We start from the raw sequence: 15,841 nt of genomic DNA on the forward strand, positions 1-15,841 counted from the left end.
AATAATTCATTCAAAATGTCTTGAGATAGCTTTAATGCTGGCCTCAAGATTATGCTCAGCAAATACTAAACACACAGCTATATAGTGTCTTTATTTATCAATAATTCTGCTATCAAAATTTGCTGAGCAACTTTTCTGATTAGTTTGATTCTGTTTTACAATAATTTCTAAACAAAAATCTAATGCTGTCAGAGCAGTTCTGCCTCATTGGTTAAATGCACTTTTGGCATATCCTATCTTTCTGGTGAGCACTGACACCAGATGAACAGCTGCGCAGAAAGAAAGGATTGCTGCAAACTATGAGGCACTCACAGATTATTCAGATATCATCTTGCACTGGCCTTAGGATGGCCTGTTACTTTCAGCCCCAAAAGTAAACAACTGTTAATCACCTAGTGGCAACATGAGTTGACCGGCACTTGTGGCTGCCTGGACTTCAATCTAACAGTACTCAAAGGCTTTTCTCATCTTTTCTGCCACCCAGGATAAGAGGTAGTTTGCAGCCAAGCATTCCTTTGAGGAGGCTGCTGTGAGTTTAACAAAATGTTTGAAATAACCTCAGTAACTCCTCTCAACACTGATCCACAGCTTCAAATGTGCAGAATCCAACAATAGTGACCTTGCATCGACAGTCTCTGAAGAGCGAACTAATGGCATAATGTTTTCTAAGGGAAACTGAGTAACAAGCAAGTACCTCAAGAAGCAACATTCCTTGCCTGGATTTAATCAGAAAGTGATGCTTTCAGCAACAATGTGTGGAATAGTTCTGCAGTCCAAGTAACCATCTTTGTTCCCTGCTTATTCAAAGAGTACTGCCATCCTTGCAATGTATTAACTGGTAAATAAAAGTAGCACAACTTAAAATAGAAGCAGCACTGCTTTAGTAAACTAGTCCTCAAACTGCATGTTGTAGGATTGAAAGGGTGTTGCTGTTTTGAACATTAATGGACTTTCAAAAGAGTTAACAGTAAAACAATGTGCTAACCCTGAGTTAGGAAAGACAAATACATAGATGCCACACCTAATACAGAATAGAATTTTAGACTTTCTCCACCGGAATGGAAATTTTGACTATTCTGAAAAAGATACTAGTTTTTCCTGTATTCTGCCTTTCAGATTTTAAGGGTTTGTGGTTGAGCTTCTTTTGCTTAGTTATGTCCCTCATCCAGGGCTCCTGAAGTCACTTTTCCCTGTATTGAAATAGTTAACTAATATAGAATCCTTGTATTTCCCAGAATATTGCATTTATCTCCAGGTTATCAAACAACATACCTGGAACAGTATCTATTATCTCTTTTAGCCAGATACTGGAACTATCTTCCCAGGTAGCCAAAATGCATTATTTTCCAAGATTCATACCCAAGTGATCCCCCACTGGAGCCAGAAGAAGTCACCAGTGTGCACTCATGGCCCAGAAGGCCAAGGACATTGTGAGCTGCATGGAAGGGTGGCCAGGCAGTGGAACAGGTTGCCAAGAGAGGTTTGGATGGCCCATCCGTGAGAGGGTTCAAGGCCAGCTTGGATGGGGCCCTGAGCAGACTGGTCTCAGTTGGTGGCACCCCTGCCTACAGCAGGGGGCTTGAAACTAAATGACCTTTAAGGTCCCTTCCAACCCAAACCATTCCATGATTCTCTGAAAAAAACTGTGGCCATTATTTCCACAAAATAACCCAGCAGTATAAGAGTTAAAAATCTCTTTTCTAAAATGTTGTTGTGAGTGTGATGTTGATTTTCAATACATCACCCCAGTCCTGCAGTGCAGGCATAGGGTCACCCTGTAGAGTGTCTTTAGAGCACAAAACCTTACAATCTGATGTGCAAAGAAAGCATCTACCTGATTTTTTAATATGCTGAGACTGAAAAAAACCATATTGTTCCTTAAGTATACACAACCACTTGAGAGTTGAGCATCTGGAATACAGCTAATAAGCAAAACCAAAAAAAAGAGTATATTTTAATAGATGTTAGGACATGAACCAACAGAATCTGAGAAATTTGAGGTTCACTCAAGGCTCTCTCCTCTTAATGACGAGCTGCCTTGAAGCCAGTATGTGTTTTCTTTCTCACTCACTGCATCAGTCTTCACTTAGAAAGCCTTGATCCTTGTAAATCACTGTAGCCTTAATGTTATTTAATCATAGTTTTTAAAAGTTAATTTCCATGAGAAGTGTATTTTTTTTTTAAAAGCCTAACTTGTCATTGAGGATTATAAAAATCCTTTATTTGCCTGGAGAACAGTACTCAGATCTGAATGAAGAAGTGTAAGTGAAGAATGTGTTTCGACAGTTTGTTTATTAAAAATGTATTATGCAGCTAAAAGTTATATTGTATTTATAATATTTTAATGACAATGACTTGCACAGTTTTTGGTGCAGTCTATTAATGTGCATTTAAAACTGTGCTATGGAAAATTCTAAAATATTTTAAATGCCCCGTTATGTCCACATAAATATCACTCGATTTGGTTTTATTTTTCAAAATGCCACAAACAATTAAATCATATTATAAGCTTGATGAAATGCTGCTATTTTATTGAAGCTTTAACAGTCTCATTGCAGAGGTAAAAGGATAACTAGTGTAAAAAAATTCATTAAGATTTAATCACATCTGAGTGAGGTGTAACTGTAGAGAGAGAGGCCTGATATTAGTTTCCATCCACCTTTTTTTCACCTGACAATTCTAACTTCCATATCAACTGCATATAATATCAGTTTCTGGCATTCATGGAAATGCTTACCTTTCTCAGCCCAAAGAAATTCCCACTTTTGAGTCAAAACCTCCTTGTTAAATGGGAGTCTCACAAAGTATTAATACACTTGAACTTTTTTGTTCTCTTCAGTAGAAATAAGACTTCCCTGAACTACTGTGGTAACATCAAAGCTTAAGGCAGATTAGGTTTTACTTGCTTAATTTTACCTTAAGCAGCATGAACTGCATGCCTGGATCCTTGAGACATATTATGCTGCTAGCATCTGTGTGTGAGGGATGCAGTACTTGTGCATGACATGGACAAGTTTCCTATTATCTTTAAAAGTATGTGATCAGAACTTGTTAAACTTTCTTGAGCCACATCTGCGAGCAATTTTTTTTTTTTTACTTGCTACTGTAGGAAGTCAGTGTTAAGTAGCTTAATGGAGTTGGGCACAAAAATATTGCACACTTATGGATTACAGGTTAAGGATCAGATTTTGAAAGCAAAAATTATCATTCAGTTACTTGCTAAGTACTGGATTTTTTACTCCTTTCAACCAGATTTGGTGCAGTCAAAGTAATACAGTGCTGTGTGTGTGTCACCAGATCACAAAATTGTGTGGAGGATTGGAAAACTGACAGGAATGATAAAACTCCACCGCCCACCATTATCTTCAAAATGCATTCAGAGTTTTTAAAATGCACTGTCTTAATGCACAAGTATCTGTATTTGATTTTAAAACTCTGTGTAAATGAACAGTAGAAAAAAATACCTTTTTATAAACAATTCTGAATTAGGACTGCAGTAGCTGTTTAAGTGGGAAGTTTCTTGCTAATCGAAGTACATTTCTGAGCAGTGGCTCTTAAATGTTGGCCAAGATATATAATGTTGTGTCATCAGCAGCAGTAAACTGGTCTAGACATAAGGAAGTTGGCTGACTTATGCCAACTGACCTTATTTGAAAATGTGGTCTGTAGTTGTTGTCTACCAGCCTAACCCTGCCAATTTTTAAATTTCTTCTGCTGGCACAAATGAGACTTCTACAAGTACACTAAAATAAAGCTGAGTATCCTTAAACAGTAAACTTATTATGTATTATTATAGGGGGGGTTAATTATTTTATCCTCAAGGTTTATTAGTACTACAAGTAAAACCTATTTACTCACAGCTGTGATTCTGAAGAATGATGTTAAATTGACTTAAAATGTAATAATTTATTTGTGAACTTTGTAATTCCCCTTTCCCAGAAAACAAGTAGTGCTGTGCAAATTGTAATGCTCTGATTTGCTCCATATTTAAAAAGAAAAACAAGGAGGCAACGCCAGCTTTTTAGCTGGCATTGAAAAGTGAGAAACTAGAATGCAGTTCTTAAAAGATACATTCAGGTGTGACCTTCATAATAAAAATTACTAACCAGGTAGACTGTTATACTTTCATAACATGAATGTTTGGCTGAATCTATTTGATAAAATACTTGTTTCAATGTATGCATATTAAAAATAATAATTAATATGCCAGAATTTTCTTATGAGAGTCTTCTGGAATTCAAATTATTTACGTTTTGCTGAGATGCATATAGAACATCTATAACAGACCAATAATAAATGAAGTGAACATTTATATAAAAACAATTCCAAGTTCTTTTGCATTTCTGTTCAGTATCAAGCAGTGTGTTGAAAATGCATAGTTCATAAAACCACATGCAAGCCTTTGTGATCGTGAAAAAAATCACCTCACAACAGCCACATGTCTAGGCATATCCTTAGAAGCTGGCATGGACCTCACACAGACATTCCAGAAGAAAATACATTGCTAGAAACTAGTTTCTCTTGAAGTGACTTAGAATATGTGTGAGCCTATTAGGCCACTTTGATAAATAAATAAAAGTCTTTTTTCTGTTCTAGCACAAAGCTGGTTCAACTGGAGGGCAAGTTAAACCCTAATTCATATTTTACTTAGTTGTGTTCTTTCCCTTTTTATTTTAAGTGGTCTCTTTGTTTGTTGTTGTTGCTGGGGTTTTTTTTTCTTAAGACAAAGAACCATTTGGCTTTGGGTTATCTGAATTCTGCCTTCTGGCTTTACAGTATATCTCTGTGAAACTCCTTTCCAAGAAAAAACTCAGTGTCTCGGGATTATCAGTGTACTACTTTAGCTATGGTTTTCTTTCAAAATTTATGTGATTAAACCAATATTGTTCCTCTGAACAATTTGAAATTAGTGCAGACCTGACTTACTTAGAGCAAATAGTATTGTCAGATACAAGTTTTATCTAAAGAACTTGTTGAGACTGCAACTATATTTAACTATATTCAAACTGTATTTTTCTATCTCAGATGCTTCAGTTGATTCTTTGAAAGACACCATGTGCTGCCTTTAGTACTTAAACTAAATTTAGTCATCTGTATCAAGCCTAAATTAGGCCTAAAGCAATCCACAAGCTTTTTTAATGCTGCTCTCCTCTTGCCATGCCTTGGGGACAGAAGCCTGTGTGCCTCCCCTTTGGCACTTCTGGTACTCACACCCCTAGTGCAGCTGAGTTGGCTTTGGCAGCCTTGCAGTCAGTCACAACTTCTAATGTCAGAAATGGACATTGACTAAACTGGGATTTATATAATGGTAGCTACCTATCTATTGGTTGGGTTTTTTAACTGAAGCAACCTCTGGGGATGATTTTCACTTGCTGTATTTATTGTGTTCTTGCATCTGTATTTCCTCTTTATTCTATTTTTACTGCATGGACTCAACCAATCCTTAGTTACTTGGGTTTCTTTTCAGCTTTAAAAAGAAACCTCTAATAAAAGCAAAGTTCTAAAAGCAGTACTTTCATTGGAATAGCTAAAATTACAGTTTTGTATGACTTTTGGACATGTTCCTTCACACCTAAACTTTTCACACCTAAGAACTAAAAACAGGGAGAAGAAATACAAGTATATTTTCAGGGATTTATACAATTTTTCTAAGCAAGAAGAAAATCCAAAGGAGTCCAACAGTTTGTTACATTCTAAGGTTGATTTTCAGTTTAAGCCTAAACTTTCTCCAGTGTGTCTTTCATATGAAATAAGATAACCTGGCCTATCTTGTATCTGTACAGTTTTAGAACTAATTGGTACGCTATGGTCCTCAGAGCTACTGAATGCCTCCCCTTGCCATAGCAATAACAAGTATGCATTCTGTCATTTTAGTTCATTCTCCTGTGTAAACCACAGTCAGTCACTTGACTTGTTCAGTGTTACCACTGATGCAAGAAATCAATTTGTAACTTTACGTTGTAATTCACAGCGCTGACTTTCATTCCTCAGGGTGTCATATCTCCACTTGGGAAGGAGTCAAATTAAAAGTATTGTTCTTACTTTTAGGTTACATTTCACTATCTCACCCCCATACACAAAAAGGTTAAGTGTCTTTTCAAATTAAGGCAGCAGTAATTAACCAGTGGCATTGTTTGTGGTTTGCCAACTCTGGGCGTTAATGAGAGAGAAATTAGCACTTAGCAGCAGGAGTTCCTGAGAGTCAGTGGCAAATGCTTAATGGGCCAACAAGTTTATTTTGGTCTTAAATACTGCACTTAAGTGCAGTAAACAAAAGTATGGCATGGGTTTTTATGTGATCACACACATGAGCTTTATGATATAGAGCTATAATAGAACAAATGACACAATAGAGTTGAAAAAGTGCAACCTAGACAGCACAGGGCAAACAGTTTCACTGTAACACCACAGTCAGAAGCAGGATTGATGGATGTTTTCATGCCAAAGATGTACTTGCTCCTGCCATTAACAGTCTGCAGATGTTCTTGTATATAATTTTATTATCAAATTTGGTATTTCTGAACGTAATTTTTTAAGCACCTCAAAAATTGTGCTTGAGCTGAGGTGATTTGCTCACAAGACATAAATTAGCCTTTTGAGGTGTCTCAAAATAGTAATTTTATTTAAAATTACAGTTTCAAAAAATAACTAAACAAATTACTTAAGCACAGTGCCACATGTATTTTATGGTGGATGGGGGATTCAGACTGCCACACAGCAAAATGAGCCCTTCAGAACTTGGGTGAGCAGCTGCTCATTAGCATCAGGATTTTACCTGGCACATGTGCTCATAATGAGTAACTACTTGCATACATTTCATACCTTCTGCCTTGCACAAAATAGCCCATTAGAAATGTAAGGTCTGCTCCCTATCTTCTGGGGAGTTTTGCTTTTAAAATAATTTTGGTTAGTACGTAAGTACATTCTCACCCAGTTACCTATTTCTGTATTTGCTTGATGTGGGAGCAGATATGTCATCTGTGAAGTAACAAAAGTGGGGGCCCCTCCTGGATCAGCAAACTGCTGTCTCTCACCAGAGCTGTGAGCATCAGCCCTTGGCCTCACTCGCCTTGGCCCCTCGCTCCTGCTTGGGTCTGGGCTTGCGGGTGCAGTCGGGCTCTGCACATTTTGGCCCCACAGGAGCTCAGGCAATGGACAATGGAAAGAAGTCCATGGAAGCTGAAGTTGTTAGCCAACCAGGCAAAATTAGGAATTGGGTATAGGCAGCATTGTCCTTCATTTTAGTCTGTACTGTATTTATGGCCAGGCGTGTTAGGATACGTTACCTACCAAACCAGATGTGTCAGAGTCTTAACCTTTCAACTTTCAAATATCACCTTTCAGTTGCAAAAAGCATATTTGCCAGTGTGGCCTCATCTATGCTGAGGGTAATTTACTCTGTCACTGAACTGTGGCCACTTGGAGGTTGAAGAGTAGTAGCCATAGGCCAAAATGTTACAATGCTCTGCAGCAGTTTCAGGCAAAAGAGTACCACATCTAATTGAAAATGCAGGAGCTAGCCACAGGGGTTTCTTCTTCCTTTGATGCCTATTCCATTACACGAGCACATCAAATAAGAGTTTTCTCCACATTGTTGGAAAGAAACCACCCTCATGAAGCCAGTCTGGCACTACCCATGGCTTTGAGTGCTTGTATTGTCTGCCCAGTGGACATTTAGGTTACCGTGCCTCCTCTCAGCACATATTTATTAAAATTAAATGTTAACAAAAATTTGCTACCATATTGGTTAAATCCAGAGTACAACTCTGCATATAAACCATTACATGACATTCTATTGAACTTTTTCTTGTACAGACGGTACCTAACAGCTCATCCTGCACTGTTGGTTTTGGCAAGTTCACTACAGCATATAATAAATCAAGGAAAGAAAAAGCTTTTTGGCCTAATGTTGTACAGACTGCTGTAATGCTAGACTACAGAAAGCAGTTCTGTTTTTAGACATCCTTTTACTAACCCAACATTCATAATTTATGATTCCACTGTAAAATTCCTGCAACACTACACCAGAAGTAGTGCTGCCCTTTAATTAAGTGCTCTCAGTAGGAAAAACGTGAAACTGATGTGCAAAACATATCGCAGTACACAGTGATTGATAGTGATTACTTCTTTATGAACCCAGCCTGAAGGTCTGAACTTCCTGATGGGTAAAATAGTCCATGGGGCTACTTCCTGAGATTGCCTAGTGGGGATCAGTCAGAGTTAGCAATATCTGAGGAATTCCTGAGGCACATTTCAGAGCCATTACAACACAAACTTTCTGTTCCTTCTGAATTGTACTTTATGTTAATATTTATCTGAATAATAGCTCATTGTAGAGATTATATTTTAAGGATTTGTTGTTATCTTTATGGTATTATAATTTGAATGAACTGGAACATGTGTAAAACCTTGTGTCTTTAATGTCTGCACACACAAATCTAATAGAGCAGGGTGCATGTCAAAAGAGGTTTCTCTGTACATCACAGTTACTGAATGTTATTTAGTATTTAATACTGGGTATTTTTTACTGACATGTGCAGAAGATTCCAAAGTAAAAAACTGAAACACTGATGTGGATTCTATAAGCCTCTAAATAGCATTTTTATTCATGGAATCAGGTACTATTGACATCAATCAATTGCATATTCAAAATTTGAAAATTAAATGGAGATTAAATATTCCCTCCAATTTTGCTGTGAAGTTACCAGATTTGCATTGGAATCACAAAGGGGGGACATTGAAATTCCACTAACACAGTTACATAAGTTCATTTTTTCATTTTGCTTGATAGATTTGGCCCTGGATTAGTTATCTACTGGTACGGATTTATTGAAGAGCTGGACTGCCATCGTGAACGTGGTATCCTGCTAAAAGACTGCTTCCCTACTGACATTGTGACTCTGCGACACAGCATGGCTCAGCGCTGATGTTGGGAGGAAGAGGTAAATCCGGAAGCAATTTTACTTTCCTGCAGTGTAAACTAATGGCAGCATCTGCCCTGAACTTCAGCTGAACTCCTGCTGCCTGCCCTTATGCTACTGCTGCTTTACACAAACATATCAAGAGTTTCTGTTTTGCTTCAGACCTCTGTTGTGATCAGCCAAAAAAGACAGACACAACCCACTCATTATCAGCAGTTCTGTCTCTGTCAAACAGCTAGTTTCGAGATACTCATAATCTTTCTTCCTTCCGGATGGCTTCTTCAAGCATTCTAAACAAAGACAAAAATGCAGAGGCTGAAGGTGGAGCTTTCAGTTCTTTTCCCTGTTACAGAGTCAGCTATAAAATTAAGTGCTTTTTATGAATTCATTATGTGTTAGTGATGTGACTAAAACACCTACAGTGATGTGGAGGTTTGGTGAAGACTTGTTTTGGGGCTTAAAACAATATAATGCAAAGCTGGTAAAACCCAAGTGGTAAGAGAGGATCATGGCTGTTACAGTAAATAGCCAGATTTTGAGATAATAATTGGTGTATGTGTTTTGTCACTATCTGATTGTTAAAATCAACAATAAAATCCCAAGTTTACAGCTAAAAAATAGTTAGGAAATTTTGAGAGGGGGTGAAAGCAAAGAACACAGCTTCTATTTTATGTATATAAGCCTGTGAAGTTTAGGGGTAGTGTGGGGGAGGCTTAGTAAGTATTTTAATGACTTAACAATAACTCATGTTTTCTTTTTTTCTCTTCCTCACCCCTGGGGAATCTATACCTAGGATTTTTTCTCTTAACTGACTAAGGAAGGAATCTCTCTTTACCCCTACAGGTACTGTAGCAAATGTCCGGCACACTGAAGTCCAAAGGAACAACGTGTAGGAGCTTTCTTTATGTGAGTTATTTCTGAAGGAGTTTGTCATCCTGGTGTTCAAGAAGGGGAATCTAAAAAAAAGATGCAACAGTGCTTCATACTGGATCAGTTCCACAAGACAAATAAAGCACATAAATGGACAGAAGTTTCCTGTGTACTTATTTTCTTGTAAGAACCTTGTTTTTCTCTTGTTAGAACCACCAAGATCAGAAGTTCATTGAGGTGGGTGTTAGCCCTTTGTGAAGTTTTGGGTTCAGTCTCTTCCTTTTCCATCCACATTGCCACTCAGAGGAGCAAGATTGGGTCTCAGGTTTGTGCTCTCAGACCTTTCTTAGTGACAGCAGCTTGTTGGGCATGACACACTTTAGTACTCTTCTCTATGCTAGCTATTACTCAGGAAAGGACAAAATATTTTAAAATGTCAGTGAGAGATTTGCATGTATGGTCATCATGTTCAGATTTTCTGAGAAGAAGAGATATGGATTCAGCTGTAGAAACAAAGGTCTGATAAGAGTGTCCCTAAAGCACAAGTTGGTGATCTTTTTCAGAAAGAAAGGGTCTCTAAAACATTAAAGTGCCTATTCATCACCTTTTTTTAGTTGAAGTGATACATGTGGAATGGATATTAATCCTATTGTGGAGTTTTTCATCTGTAGTTTTCAGATGCATACACAGTATTTTTATTTTTAATTTTTAGTTTTCACCTTAACACTTTCTGGTAAGTTTTAGACAGAAGTTTATAATTTTGAAAAATCTTTAATTTTCAAGAAAAAATGTCTTTAATCTTCTAGTACTCAGTCCCTTGCTGCAGAGATAAACTAGTATAGCTCCACTGAGTTATTGTTATATAGAGGTATTTTCCTCGGTTCGAATGTGTTATAGTGAAGAGATTTGTTTTTAAAAAATATTCAAGCACCTGTAACTCATTTGCATTCAGCTATTTAAGGTATTGTGCTGAGTTTATTTTATCTGACCAGCTGTAAGGTATCTGCCCATACAGGTTCACAGAAGCCATCGGTGAATGTACCTGCCTGATGCTACACACAAAAGCTACATTTAGGGTGTTACTCCCTCTGGGACTTTTGACTATGGTTTAGGTTAGTGGAATGTGTAAAATCAGCAAGAGAATAAAAATGAAAGAATAACTGAACATTGTCATAGTAGAAAATTCAGAAGTAATGGTTGTCTGAGTGAAATGGGTTTTAAAGGCAAACGGTATTTGTTTTAGCTACTGCATATGCTTTCTGTTGTATGAAATAATTTAAATCAGCTTTTACATGATACACTAATGCTGCTTTTCTTTTTGAATAAATTAAATTTATCTGCACAGATGTTGAAAATTCTGCTAACCTTCATCAAAGCTTTGCTTTATTTGTTTTAACATTAAACAAATTTATGTGGAGACACACAGATAAATCAGTTTAAGCTTATATTTGTGTATTTATTCTGCTACCTAATGCCGTGATATAACAGGTTGGAAAGCAGTACAGCTGTCTTTAATCAGAGCCTTAAACTCATCTTCGTATATTGCCCACTTAAAGAATCTGTATTAGAATGAGGATGAAATTAACCACAAAAGTCTATATACTGTACCAGTTTTATTGCATGCTATCAAAAAAGCTTTGCCTCTACAAAAACTATGCTGTGTCACTATTTTAAATGCTGAACACAAAACATAAAAAAATTAGGACTGTTTTGTTATTACTACTTGTATACTGCAAAAAAAACCTTTTATTTGGTTATTTTCTCTGTTTATCAGATGTAAACATCAACTTTTATATTAAAGAGAAAGACAGTGCTGTTTGGTTGTGGGTTTTTTCTTGGTTTGGTTTTCTTAAACAATGTTGTGGCCATCAGAACCTTAACATTAAAACCAAATTCATTTTTATGGAGTATTCTGTAGAGTGTGCTAATGAATTATGCCAAGCCAGAAAACAGAAGTGAACATAAAACTGAATGATGTTCTCAGTGGCATATATAGACTTGCAAGCATCTGCTCTTACAACCACTGTTATAAGGCCTGTTCTGAGCTTTAGGAATTGATGTAATTGTACTGAGCAGGGAAGCAAAACTTCCTTGTAAAGGAGGAACAACACAATGGTGGGTCACACGCTCCAGTATAGGAAGAAAACAGAGGTTTTACTATTCCTGTAGTCTGGGGACATATTATTAGTATGAGCTTAATAATCTTTCCCTAAAGACAGCTCAGAGCAGAAAAAATGTTGTCTGAAGCTGAAGGAAAGGGACCAAATGTCTTATTGTGCTTACCTCATTACGTTAATAGTACTGGTAGTTCATGAAAAGTTTTCATCCTGTTCTGTTGCATTTGTTCATTCAAAAAGTCATTCTTTCCTGGTATTGGCTTTTGGATTTTTCTACCATCTAGACTACTACAAATGACTGTGAATATTTCTTTCCATTTTCCAGTTCTCCCGTTTTAATGTTCCATCTTTTAACTATTTCACATTTATTTATTCAATATCCTCCCCTTTGCTCATGTGTCCTATTTGGAAAGTTTTCTACCATGTTTTCTACCACCTGCTTCTGTTTCTGTTGCTACATCTGAAGAGTGCTGTTTCCATTTCTGTATACATTTGAACTGACCAACCATGTAAAGCAATTTTGCTCTTACTCTAATTTAACTAGTAGCTCTGGATTCCAGGGAGACTGTCCCCAAAATTTTCACGTGGCTTTGCAATGGGAAACTATGTGATGCTCTTCATACTCTTGGTATGAAACGCAGGTCATTTCTGCAGACTGGGAGTATTCACCTAACAGAGCACACTTAGTGCAGAATAATCACTCACTCCTCAATTGAGAGTACAGTTGTACAAAGGACTGAGTTAGTGCCTCTGTGTTTACTAGAAAATAGGCAAAGGAAATATTAGTAATTCAACTGTTAAAACATCTCTTTCATTAAGGAGCCTTGTTTTTTGTGAGTTCATGCCTTGTTTGTGCAGTACTTCTGCAAGGAGATCTGTTGAAGTTAAAGGTTTAGCTTTCCTCCTGTGGCAGCTGCTTGGTTCAGAGGCGGAAAGATGGCTTTCTCCCCATTTCCACATCACAGTCGATCTGGCAAGAACTTGTGCATCCTACAGGGTGTTGTTTTTCACCAGAGTTGATAACAACTCCTTAAGGGTTAACAAAAAATGCACAGAATTTAACTTGATTCTTGGTGTTGCTTTGTCTGATGTAGTCTTAGATAGCTTCTTCTGAAGGGATGTTCTGCTGTTACATGGTGAATACTGAGCTAGGGTAACAGTTGTTAGGAACATGGGTTTGTTATTTCAAGGATGAGATAAATTACATTAGAGCAAATGCTGCTCAAGTATCAATTTAATATTACATAATGAAATGGGAGGCTGCTTACAAAAACAACAATAAAAAATTCCTCCTATCATGTTATTCTAAGTCACAAGGGGTGATTTGTTGTGGATTTTCAGGTTATTCAGAAATAACCTTTTTATTACATTGACAAAAGAAGAAACCTCAAGGCTTTACAGTGGTGTGATAGGAACCTAAAGTGTTCCTGTTGAAAAATGAACTAGCTAACAATGGGAGCTTGGCAGCAACTTCACCATTTATAGGGAAACCGTCTATCTAGTACGATCTGTATAAAATAGACCTCGCTTAGGTTAGGGAAAGGTCACAAGTTACACAAAGTTTGGATAGTCTAAATGCGTTACTCAAAACTAACTCTCCTGTGTACAGTAAATATTAATTGAACCTGTATTATTAAAAACATGCCAGGATTCAAAAGATTAAATAAGGAAGATGTAATTATGAGCTACATAATAAACAGAGCAGTTTCAGTTCCCCTTGTATTTTTTACTTTCCTGCTATTGTTTCATATATGGCTGTTATACAAAGAGCAGCTGAGGTCAGCTACTATAAATTATGGTTTTGTACAATAGTAATCTACCAAAATTATTCCAAAGCTGGATCAAAGAGCTTCAAAAGACTTTTCAAAAACTTTTCCACATAATAAAAAGACTCTATTTTGATGCCCTTTTTTAATGAGGATTCCTTAGTTTAGAGATGCATCTTAGAGTATTCAGCTGCTTGTGTTGATATGATGATATTTGAAGACACAGGATTTGCATAATTTGTTTGCAGCCTCAAATAAGCATGAAGTGGTAATATTAAAAAAACTCTTTAAATATATTACCCGGTGCATTTTTTGGGCTAAGTTTTTAAGTGATCTAAGTAAAAAAAATTGTTTGTGTGTTTATTTAAGGAAGCCAACAATATTTCAAGTCATATTTGATATTTCTTCTGTTTACAAACATACAAATCATATTTGCAATGATAACATTATTAAAAATTATAACGGTAATTCTTAGCAGCTCTCAGCTGGCATCATGTTCCTGCAAAGGATGCCTGTGTGCCCTCACTTCTGGCCAGGCTTTCACCTGATGTGAACAATCACATGTCATCTGCACAGATCCATAGATGTGGCACTGAGATGTCAGCGCAAAATGAAATGTCAATGCCAGCGTATGGAGACAAAGTAACGGTATTGAAACCATGTCAGGGCATATCTGCAGAGACCACGTTACTCTGTCAGTGTGATTTTAGGAAGATCACTTTGAAATGTTAAAATGAAATGAAACTAAGTCAATTAGGTAATAACAATTGAGGTTCAGGGATTAATTGAGGGCCTAAGGTGAAGCCAGTGGCCATTAACCCCAGCTAGTTATTAATTTTAGAGAAATAGAGAAATATCCTTGGCTAAGGTTATTGTCATTATTATTAGAGAGTTATGGGGTTTATTCCCTATATTGTATAAATACCTTTTGCTGTTGCTTTTAATAGTTATACATGAAGTGTGGTGTTAAAGAGCAGTTAAAGGCATATTAGTGCAAAGTTAAGGTTTTTTAGAAAGTGAATCTACCCAATAGCAGACAACCACTGTTTTTTTATACAGACATTTAACAGATTTTTATTGATGTCCAGCTGTCTGTAAACAGACAGATTTACTATAATGTATTTACCTCTGAGTAAGGCAGTAAAATAATACCAGCATGGAGAAATACTCATTTACACACCAACAACTATTTGCATGGCCCAAGTATTCACTGTTGACTTAAAGCAGACATGAAAATTGGTCAAACAACAAAATTAAAGAATTTTATTTTTGAAAATACTTAAACAAGCACCAAGTCAAAGTTATAAACTTTGTGCAAATTCAGGATTTCAGCGTATATGACTATAGCATTAGGACACAAATGTGTAATATATTATTCTTTTATAATGTCAATGAGAGATTCTTGCCAATAGCAATGACTCTGTGGTTCAGCATGCTATACAACATATGAAATCCATTTGGGTCTCTGTCCTAGGGAGAGAAGGCAGGACACTAGATCAAAGGAATGCTACTTTTTTCTTTTAAAATATTTATTTATATGAATTTGTGTGTATTTTTATATGATGATAATATAAAGCAAATATACACAAACATTATTTTTGCTATTAATAAATACCAACTACCCTTTCTCTTATAAAAGTCTCTGATAGATATTTGCTCAGTATAGGTGTATTGGTGGAGGTGTTCAGGAAAGGGCAGTAAATCAACATTTTTTCCTGTTGTAGAAGGTGGTATCCTGTGTTTAAGTGTTGGTGAGAGCAGTGAGACATTTCTGCAAGTTCAGTGACAGTGATGTTGAGAGAGCATGACATGGGAGGGGGGATGAGCTACACCTGGAGGAGCCCAGGCCCAGCCCTGCTGAGAGCCAGCAGCTTTTAGAACCTGACCCGGACATGCTGGGGCTTCTGTCTCCAATGTGATGCTGCACTGTTGTGGTCTCACCTCCCAAAATGCCTCAGGGTTGCTGAGCAGATTTCTGAAAGGTCTTTGAAACTCCTAGTAAGAAGAGTACTGTGAAAATGCAAGTTTTATTACGAGAAAACATCTTCCATTATGAATGGATGTATTAGATTAAATTCTTCTTGTTAATTTTCTTTTGCTTTTCCATAGCGACCATTCATGCCCACTCCATTTCGTATTCTGCCTCAGCATGATAGCTTCATAATGA

General features: G+C 36.8%; 2 protein-coding genes across 6 annotated transcripts in view; one reads left to right on the forward strand and one right to left on the reverse strand.

The window, feature by feature from the left end:
• CDIN1 (CDAN1 interacting nuclease 1) overlaps positions 1-11,619 on the forward strand; it is a 124,445-nt gene extending 112,826 nt beyond the window's left edge. For all 4 annotated transcript variants that reach the window (XM_064424108.1, XM_064424112.1, XM_064424109.1 and 1 more), the window contains 2 exons: positions 8,792-8,942; positions 9,765-11,619. In XM_064424108.1, coding sequence (XP_064280178.1) covers positions 8,792-8,927 — 136 coding nt within the window. In that variant the 3' untranslated portion in view covers positions 8,928-8,942; positions 9,765-11,619. The remainder of the gene's footprint in view (positions 1-8,791; positions 8,943-9,764) is intronic.
• LOC135302994 (uncharacterized) overlaps positions 1-15,841 on the reverse strand; it is a 123,930-nt gene that overhangs the window by 64,990 nt on the left and 43,099 nt on the right. Inside the window, exon 5 of one of the 2 annotated variants that reach the window (XM_064424131.1) lies at positions 15,064-15,830. The exons of the other annotated variant lie outside the window; for it this stretch is intronic. Within the exon in view, the coding sequence (XP_064280201.1) occupies positions 15,745-15,830 (86 nt within the window). The 3' untranslated portion in view covers positions 15,064-15,744. Of the gene's footprint in view, positions 1-15,063; positions 15,831-15,841 lie in introns of those variants that run through there. 2 annotated transcript variants of the gene reach the window in all.

The sequence above is a fragment of the Passer domesticus genome, chromosome 6, assembly GCF_036417665.1.
Source record: "Passer domesticus isolate bPasDom1 chromosome 6, bPasDom1.hap1, whole genome shotgun sequence".
Classification (NCBI taxonomy): Eukaryota; Metazoa; Chordata; class Aves; order Passeriformes; family Passeridae; genus Passer; species Passer domesticus.